General features: G+C 37.7%; 2 protein-coding genes across 2 annotated transcripts in view; both read right to left on the bottom strand.

Annotated features, from left to right (window-relative positions):
* Positions 1-840: 840 nt before the first annotated feature.
* On the bottom strand, positions 841-3,911 carry LOC123966485 (inter-alpha-trypsin inhibitor heavy chain H3-like; the record flags this gene model as incomplete). Its single annotated transcript, XM_046042640.1, is given in 9 exon segments — positions 841-947; positions 1,034-1,202; positions 1,351-1,467; positions 1,615-1,743; positions 1,945-2,055; positions 2,149-2,311; positions 2,627-2,731; positions 2,871-3,031; positions 3,803-3,911. Coding segments are annotated over 9 exon segments (1,134 nt in total), but the record flags the coding sequence as incomplete, so codon positions are not given.
* Positions 3,912-4,284: 373 nt separating this feature from the next.
* The window catches only part of LOC123966484, a 14,596-nt gene continuing 8,834 nt past the window's right edge, over positions 4,285-10,046 (bottom strand). The window contains exons 4-12 of the mRNA XM_046042638.1: positions 9,557-9,577; positions 9,128-9,184; positions 8,968-9,024; positions 8,166-8,246; positions 6,437-6,544; positions 5,913-6,081; positions 4,960-5,108; positions 4,695-4,779; positions 4,285-4,602 (exon numbers count right to left, since the gene is read on the bottom strand). Coding sequence (XP_045898594.1) covers positions 4,488-4,602; positions 4,695-4,779; positions 4,960-5,108; positions 5,913-6,081; positions 6,437-6,544; positions 8,166-8,246; positions 8,968-9,024; positions 9,128-9,184; positions 9,557-9,577 — 842 coding nt within the window. The 3' untranslated portion in view covers positions 4,285-4,487. The remainder of the gene's footprint in view (positions 4,603-4,694; positions 4,780-4,959; positions 5,109-5,912; positions 6,082-6,436; positions 6,545-8,165; positions 8,247-8,967; positions 9,025-9,127; positions 9,185-9,556; positions 9,578-10,046) is intronic.

Below are 10,046 nucleotides of genomic sequence, written 5' to 3'. Positions count from 1 at the left end.
CCGCCAAAGCAACAAAAGAGTGGCTGAAGAAGAAGCACATCAAGGTTCTGGAGTGGCCTAGCCAGTCTCCAGACCTGAATCCAATTGAAAATCTTTGGAGGGAGCTTAAAATTCGAGTTGCCAGGCGACAACCTCGGAACCTGAATCATTTGGAGGCTGTCTGCAGGGAGGAGTGGGCCAACATCCCTGCCGAAATGTGCACAAACCTTGTCACCAACTATAAAAACCGTTTGACATCTGTGCTGGCCAATAATGGCTTTTCTACAAAATATTAACATGCTGTTTGTCCAGGGGGTCAAATACTTGTTTTTCCTCATCAGATGGTTATCAATTTTAATAAATTCATATGATGTGATTTTCTGGAATTTTCTTTGGGATTCTGTCTTTCACTGTTAGAATGTACATATGATTAAAATTATAGATCGTTGCATTCTTTGTAAGTGGGCAAACCTGCAAAATCAGCAAGGGGTCAAATACTTTTTTCCCCCACTGTATATTGAGTGGACAGTATTGCGTAATGTGAGATATGCAGGCTACATATAAAGTCTAACATTTAGCAAACAGTGTTGACCATCATGATAGCAGCCAAGCAGACACACTGATGGCTCAGAAGGAAAGGAAGGAAAAAAAGTATTGCGTGGGAACGCAAAAGTATAGGGAGGAATTCAAATGTATTGCAAGAAAACATAAAACATATTGCTAGCGAACGCAAATGTATTGTGAGGGAACACAAAATCATTGAGAGGTAACACAAAACATATTGTGAGGGGACCCAATGTATGGTATAAATATTTGTGCAAATGATTATGTGCTGTGCATGTGTGTTTTATTGTAACCTGTGGTTGGGTCTCCGTCGGTGAGTAGTATAAGGATAGATGCTGAACCTTCTCTGGGATGTGCATTCAGCATACGTGCTCCTTCCAACACTGCTCTGTTAATGTCGGTGGCTGAAATAAATGAAAATATGTTTCCTCACCGCCGTTGCTGTCAAATGTTCACATCCCTTTAATAAAATATTAAGTAAAAACCTCACCTCCTCTAGTTTCAATATCCTGTGCAAATTTCTTAGCACTGTCCAGGTTTTCTTTGTTGGCCTGAACAAGTTCTCGTTTCCAGTGAAAAATGCTGCTATCAAAAGTGAAGAGACCGAAGAAGTCATCTTCTGCCAGGTCATTCAAGATATGGATTAAAGCTATTCGGGTCTGGGATAAAAACATCATTCACACATTAGAACTTTTATTCAAGTAAGAGACCATGTAATAATGTGTTTCTTAAATTTTTTACTTGATAAAGTTGTCTGTAAAGTAAATCATTAAATGACACAAAAAAAACACTCTTCAAATACTGTACCTGGTGTATTTTTCTGCCGTACATGGAGCCACTTTGATCAATAACAAAAACAACATTTTTTGGTATGCGGGGAAGACTAGATGGAGCAAAGTGATGCACAAAGTACCCAGCTGATCTCTAAGGAGACAGTTTATTGGTTAGAAAAGATTGTTAAAAAGACAGAGAAAGATAAAAGATCCATTTAGCTCTTGCTGATTATGTATGTGCAATGCTAATAAACCACTGAAAGACAACAGTCTTCAAGGAAATGAACTCTTACCGTACCTTAATGTCTCCAAGTGAGGTGTCCCTGTTGACATCATAAACAATAACCAGATCTCCATTCATACCCTGATCTCCACAGCTGTCACATGTTTTCTGTTGGTCCTCTGTCGGATAGAAATGCACCCATGCCTGGAAACAGGATTAACCAGGTTTAACGTCTGCGTTAAACTTGGTCAATCCTTAATTAGTCCTCTACCGTTTATTAAATTTCATTAGATTCAACTTGATTGTCACTGCACAGCGATTGGCACTACTGATACAACAACAAATTGTAGTGTGACATCCAAACTGTTCAATTCAAAACATAACTTTGATATGTCCATGCAGTACCTGTTTGTCTGCATGTGTTTTGGTGATGGCATTAGCGAGGGCTTTGGTGCTTAGTCCTCCTTTAACCTCAATGAAATTGATGCCGGCTTTCTCATGAATGTACACATCAACCTGGCATTGAGAATAAAATAAAATTGCCTCAACATTGTTTTCCTGGATGAGGATATAATTAGATACCAAAAGGAAAGGGTTACACACACACACCTTGAAGTCTTTGACAGGCTGCATGGGTCGAGCGTGGATTTGTAGTTCGTACTTGCCGAGCTTGCGTTTCAGCAGTTCCTCATATGTGAGTTCAAAGGTGACCTTTTTGTGAGCAGCCACAGTCACGGAGGTCTTAAATTCCTCGAGGGTCCTTCCTACAGAACTACAGCAGAGACAATAATCATGGTATTACAACAGAGGTTCCCACCTTTCTGGCATGTAACTCCTAAAATCAAACAATGCCTACTTATAACCCCCCATCACAGATCATGGCCTAAGTGTGGCTATGAGTTGTGAGTAGTTCCACTAAAGAGTGAAGATTTTCTTCTCAGGTTGTTAAAAGGATATTAGAGACCAGAATATGTGAAAGTAGCCAGAATTTTGCAAGAAGGTAAACCAAAGGACACACAAGGCTCTTCTACAAATAAAACTTATGAACTCATCTGTATAAAACCTGATAATAAACTGATCCATGTACCTGACAATCCCAGCGCTTTGGCCGCGGGACACAGCCTCAGTGTACTGCTGCTGAGCTTGCTCCTTAGCTTTCACAACCCCATCGTACTCCTGGCCATCTATAAGCCTGAAAAAGACCAAAGAAAAGTCTTTGTTTACAGACATACTCCTGAGTGACACATGATTTATTTTTGTGATTCTTTAATGTGTAATTCTTTATGTACAAATTCCTGTAAATATTAACAGATAATTTTTGCTTCACACACATTTTGAATTTACTGATGAAGGCGTTCTTAGGAATCCGGACGTGGAATTCTATTTCCTTTGACTCGTCCATACGATTGGCCACACGGCTTGTGATGACAGTGGTGGCATAACGACTGGTCACTGTGGAGTTGATGTGAAAGCTGTAGATGTCCCAGTCGTCCTGAGCAAATAGAGGAGGCACATTGCACAATAGAAAATGGCTTAGTTGATCCCACTGGCTGATGACTGGCTGACTAAAGATCAGATAATGGTGAAAAACAAAGTATTTATGGGTGGCATCAGTGAAATCTCATTGGTAGAAACTGAGAAACCACCCAGTTCTTATTATTTTTCATCCAGTGATTTCAAATGGCAATGACTTGTTCACTCCCACTAATCCTTAACCCTAAATATTCACCAAGTCTTAACTCGTTAATTTAATGATTGACATCACAGAGACCAGCTTTTTGTCCCCAAAAGGCAGTTGAGTCCCCCTGATGCAACTGTGTAAACAGATTATGGCCCCACAACATGAGTATTACACATTCACACACATAACAATGACATGATTTTGTCACTTAAGAGGACATTGCATTGCTGACTTAAAATAAATCCCTGGAGTTTTACTGCAACCTAACCTAAACACAAACCTTTGCTAAATACCAAGTCTTAACCCTTAAAGTAAATGGATCATCTCAATGTGACTTTGTTCCCAAACAAGAATATTCTGAGTGCACACACACTGTGCATTCATATGAAGAATATGAAGGAACACTGAAGGTAAAGTCCCATCAGATTGTTCAACCTGCTCATTTTTAATCATACGCAGAGAAACAAAATCATGCACAAGCCTCAAATATCTGTTAATAATCAGTGCTAAGACATCAATATATTAAACTGATTGAGTGTTCTCACAGTGTGGTGCTCTGTTCCTAAGGTTTTGTGACCTTACCTTATTTGGTAGTGTGGTAACCAAAGCCAGCAGCAGCCCAAAGAGGGCGATTTGCACCAAAGTCCTCTCCATGATTTCTCTCACCAGACTGCAACCCAGGCAGCTGAAACTGTCTTTTATACTCAATCCGACAAGGAAAGTATTGGCAAACTCTTCTTTTTCTCTCTCCTCTTTAAACTCTCACTTGCACACATGACAAAAACCCACCCACACACAAAAACACACCTCTTTTACCCCTCCACATACTTCCAGGAATCACACGCATAGCTAACAAAACATCGTCATGACAGGTTCGGAAAGCAGAAATTTATCAGAAATTCATCTGCTTCTGTGAGCTTTATTATTGACATAGGGGCCCTCCCATTTTGCAAGGTCTGATGTTATTATGCAAACACAATAGACATTGGTTTGAAAACTTAAAGTGAAAGAGGTACACAGAGAAAATGTGGCTTCATATTGACAAAAGTAAATGACTAATATGATATGGTGTCAAGCAAAAATGTATTTATTATTTCTGTTTCAAGTATGTACAGCCTTTGTGAAAAAGTACCAGTCTGACGAGTCCAGGAAATGGTGGGGAAAACAGGTGATACAACACGCAAACGTAATCGCATACCAAACTTTCATTGCAAGCATTAAAGCGATCAAAGAATATTATTTGCAATTGATTCAACATGTTTTCCAGTTAAAGTTGTGTAACAATGAAATCATCCAGGCGTCTCTGCAGGACAGATTCAGCAGACATGAGCCAGCAGTCCAGTGTCAGGGCAGAGACAATACTGTAGTCAACAGCAATGGATCTACAAAAGATATAAATGTTCATATAAAAAAATTATAGTACTCCCAAACAGCGCTCTTTTTATACCAACTAATAATACAGAAGAAAATGTACCTGGTAGCATCAATCTCCTGGTCTTTGATCTTAAGTTTTGTTGAAGGAGTTTGCTGCATCTCCTCATAAACTGCTGGCTTTAAAGCTGGACACACAGAGAATAAACAATAAAGCAATGGCACTGAAAAGCTGGCAGTCCATGAGACACAGCACAACATTTTTGTGTCTTTTAATGATTTACCTCCACTTTTGGATGCAAACACTTATTCAATATATTGTTGACCTGATATTAAACCACACAAGCAAATCCAGCCTTTTTACCCACCTAAAATTCCTGAAACGTTGTTGTCCGATGGCTGCTGTCTTAAAACAGGCCAGATGAATTCTTTGTCACCTCGCTTATGAATTAAGATGACCATGCGTGTGTCTCCAGCTGCAACATCTATTTCCTTGTCCCGCATAATCACTGTCAAACTAGGAATAAAAGCACCTTGTATTAGCTTTCTTTTGGACTCTTTTTAAAAGCCCTGCACACCCGCACAGGTCATTTCACTTATCTTAGTTGATTACACAAAGAAGCTATACTAGGGTCACCAGAGTCAATGCACCAATGAGAAGGATGAAGGTGTAATTTGTCCCAGGTAGGTGCAACAAAGCTAACAGAAGAGTTAGGAAGATGTCAATCAAACATCATCTGCACACTCCTGAGAAGAGCTCTTATCATCCAAAAATTATTAAAATCACCTGTGTGGATGGACCATAGGTGTGCAGAGCTAATGTAAGCATCAGTTGTAAATAGCGATTTATATTATATTGAATATATATGAATTAATGACAAATTCAACATCACTAAAATACGTGACGTGGGGTGTTTGAAGCTGCCCCTCCCCTTTTTCTTCTCAGCGCTGAACAGCTCATATTGTTCAGACATGAGAATACAGGCTCCCCAAAGAATCGCCACATGAACGGGGATCGGTTTGTGTGTCCCTGTGATACTGGGAACTGTGTTGTTGGGGTCTCCTTAGACAAACTGGTCGCAGGGAGGAGCAAGATTCTCACAAGTTCCCAGCTATACGCTGCTGTGTTGGAGTTCTCCCCGCCTCTATGCGAGTCACATTCCCCCCCAAAAGTATTCCTTAAAGGTCTGATGTGACCTTAGGCCACACATGAAAACTTAACTCTGCACGCAGAAACAGTGACCATGTGCATTTATCAGAGAGTCTGTACACCACTTAGTGTCATCATAGCGTAATTCCTGCCATTTCAATGCAAAGTCACCTTCCAACTGTGATGAGATCCTGTCCCGTGTGCTGTGTCACTGCCTGTCCCTCTCGTACAGTGATTCTCTGGGTGTCAACCTCAACATGCAGGTCAGTTTTGAAGTGGATGACAATCCTTTTGAAGCCTCCATGTGCTACTGAATCAAGCTCACCATTCACAGACAGCTCTGTGTAAAGGGGAACAAACACAACTGAACTCCACACTTCCGTCCTCCATCACTCAACAAATTGTAAGTACTGTAGCCCAGTGGTAATCAGTGTTTAATAAGATTATCATATCATGTCTATTTAATGTAAAATCAAGTAATGTACAAGTACTTAATGTACAAAAGTTATTTCCCACCAGTTACACTTGGAGATAATTATGGGTTATTACACAGTATATAACTGACACAAAGATCCTGAGGAGAATAGAAGAAGAGTGTTACACATAGAGCAACAGGCAAAATAAAAGGTGTTAATTGATTAGGTTGTAAATAATGGAGGGAAAATAGTGATGGCACAAAGAGGAACATTACTGACCCCTGTTGGGATGGTGGAGAAGTTTAAGGCGGACATCTCCAGTGACATCAAAGCATAATGGAAGAGACCGAGTCTCAGTTTTTAGCAAAAACCTGTGGATAAGAGGAACTACAGAGGAACACAGAGATAGAGGACACAACGTCACACAGGAGAAGGGACGGTCTATAATAAACAGTTCTTCATGTACATGGAATATTGTTTGGACCTGATTTGCTTTATCTGTTTTGTATTGTGTTTAAACTAATGCTGCATTCCAGGCAACTCGGTAATTACCAACTAGAAAAAGTACCATGAACGCCACTTGAAGTCCGAGTTCCTAACATTACGGCGGATGTCTGCAAACAATCAGAGACGACGTTAGTCGGACTCTATACACCTGTTGTTATGGCGGATTAACCTCATCTTAAGTCGATTGTAGCTGGTATGTGTGCTCAACGTCCAGTGTGAACTGGCCATGCATGTGCATGTGGTGTCCGAACAATAATGCTGCGATGATGTGTTGAGAAGAAATCCGCTTGACACTGTTCTTGATCATAAAAGTTTATTACATCAAGGAGTTCAGCATCAATTACAAGCTCTGCAGCAGCTTGGAGAGTGACCCAGCCCGATGACCACTCTGTCTTTCTGTACATCAAACATAGCTTATATAGGATATCTTTAGGTATCTGTTAGGTACCATAGAAGGGTTTGAGTCTGCAAAATAAAGCTCCAACCCATAGAAGGGTACAGTGCTATTCTGAGGTAACAAATGAGGTAACATTGCGGTAATATTACTTATATATATTACTTTCCACAGTAAATAGAGTAAGGGATTACTATTTCTAAAACTGTTATGATATGACAGTTATTAATCCAAGATCTGTTTTGATATCCTTGACTTGAATACAAGGTGGCAGGTCAGGGGCAGTTCAAGCCAAGAAGCCAGACTTTATGTTGTTAAAGTTGGCTGCTAGCCAAAAAGTAAAAGGAAGAATAGGGAACGAGGTAGGTAGGCAGCTGTAAGTATTGCCATTATTTTGAGTTTGTCAAAGTCTAAGCTAAGATGCAAAGAACATTGTTGTTCGTTATAAACCTTGTGCGACCGGCAAAAGGCTTTCAACTGCAAAAAATTCTCAATCTTAATTTATTGATGCATCTGCTAAACAGCACAGAAATGTGAAACTTAGATGATGCATGCACTCCTCGGGTGAGAGTGGCGTTAAGCAATGTTTTATGTTTTGTAAAGACAGTGAATACTGCTTTTTAAATGCATGTGCAGAAAAACATTAGTTAAAAAGTCGGGAGTGACTTCCTTTTAAAAATATATTTTTTATTATTTTTAAATGTTTACATAGCCTATACTGTATACTGTAGCGTCGATACAAGACATTAAAACATAGATACAGCTAGTGCAAGAAAACAATATTAGACAAAATTAAAACATCCCAATATTTACAGTATATACATCAACAGAGATCTATGTACTCTGTTCAAGTGTTCAAATTCTATCACTTGTAATGAGTTATTAAATGAGGGTAATGGAATGATGGTGTGCCGGTGGATTACATTTATGTTGAACTTGCCAATGATTATTTTGCCACGCATTACTCCAGCTAACATCAACAGAAAAATAAGAAATTGCTCCATGATCCTCTGTCATACAGAATAACATATCTTTAAAAACTGAACTCCAAAAAGGTGATGAACTAAACACTTTGAATGATACTATGAATAACATGTGATACTCTACCATTAGTTGCTCTTTCTGGCACAATGGTTGGAGCCACAGCAATCTCTTCAGGAACACTATATATATTGTCTGGAAGAGCAGCTGTAAATACATTTACACAAAGCCAGTTATATACATTTATATTATAGTTTCAGAGGATATTGTATTAATTAAAGAGGGTATTGCATTAATTGATATCCTCATTCTGACACCTCAGCTATAAAACAAACCACTAAATACACACACAGGCTTTTCTAACATTGATTTAAATTCTCACAAAAAAACAACTGTAAATCAAAATGAAACATGTCACAATGTGTTCTTGTAATATAGATTTCACCTACAAACCCTAACCTACACTGACAGTTTGAAAATTTGTGTATACATGTCAATGCTTTTTTGGTACCTGTATTAGAAAATCTACTTTTTTATATCAAATCATGTGATTGGCATTGTTAATTGTAGGCCAAACAAAATTATACAAATTCTTTAATGCAAGTTTGCAATATTAAAATGTAATAAGTTAAGGTAAAAACAAATAATAATGTGTTTATATATATATATATAAATATTTCATGCCTACATTTTGTAGAACTGACCCATTTGGCATTTTTGCACCTACAACTGATTGTCTTTCAGTGTATGTGTTATGATGTAGATGCAGAACATTTGTATTCATTTTCTATCATTAGAAGAAAAGATATAAAGGACTGTCCAGCCATATTGGGGGTATATGCTGCCTGACTGCTCAACATGAGTGGTTGGTACCATATTAACAAAATTAGAAGAATGGCTCAAAACTAGTACAGAAAAAGAATTTTACCTGCAGGATACATTTGCGATACATCTAACGTTGGAGGAACGAGATAAGCCTTTCCCGCTGATATTTTAAGGAAAACGAACAGTCAAATAATAAAACCATAAATACCATATTTACAAAATTAGAAAAATAGATCAAAACTAGTACAGAAAAAGAATTTTACCTGCAGGATACATTCGCGATACATCTAACATTGGAGGAACGAGATAAGCCTTTCCCGCTGATATTTTAAGGAAAACGAACAGTCAAATAATAAAATAAACATCTGTTACTATCTTGCAAGTACATTTTCTACAAAAATATATTTTACAACATACTAATTGTTATAAATGTAGCTAGTAATATTCAGAAAAATTTGTCCTGAATAAACATTTCAATACATTTGAATTTAGCGCTTTGCATTCATCAAAGAAAACATTTCTGAGATAACTTTACAATTTATGATAAACTATTTCAAAATGAAAAATAACAAACATTTAAGACATTTAATTTTAATTATGGAAAGAATTTACAACTCTGGTGTGAACAAGTAATGCTTTAAGGTGTAAAAGCAGTCATATCAGAACAGTGCAGATGTGTACCCATGTCCTACCTCCAGTGATTCCACTTCCGCCTGTTTTGAAAGAAAAACATGATAACATGAAATTAGGATGCAGTAAGGCAAGGCAAGTTTATTTGTATAGCACATTTCAACAACAAGGTAATTCAAAGTCCTTTACATAAAACATAAAAGCAACAGGGAAATATAAAAAAGTTTAAAAGCAACATAAAATATAATAAAAGTTACAGTGTTACAATCAGGGTTAAAAGAGTTAAATGGAAATATTTAATTGAAAGCAATGATAAAAAGCTAAAAACAAAGAAAAAGAAAACAGCACAGTAAAAGTTACAGTGCAGTGTAAGTTATCAATAAAAATAAAAATCTTAAATATTTAATTAAAAGCAATGGTAAAAAGAAAAGTCTTCAGTCTTAATTTAAAAGAAGACTGTTTCAGCAGACCTGCAGTTATCTGGGAGTTTGTTCCAAATATACGGAGCATAATAACTGAACGCTGCTTCTCCTTGTTTAGTTTTGACTCTGG

This window comes from Micropterus dolomieu, unplaced genomic scaffold (assembly GCF_021292245.1).
Source record: "Micropterus dolomieu isolate WLL.071019.BEF.003 ecotype Adirondacks unplaced genomic scaffold, ASM2129224v1 contig_13517, whole genome shotgun sequence".
Classification (NCBI taxonomy): Eukaryota; Metazoa; Chordata; class Actinopteri; order Centrarchiformes; family Centrarchidae; genus Micropterus; species Micropterus dolomieu.
The sequence above is the reverse complement of the archived record's forward strand: the minus strand, read 5'-3'. Positions and strand labels throughout refer to the sequence as shown.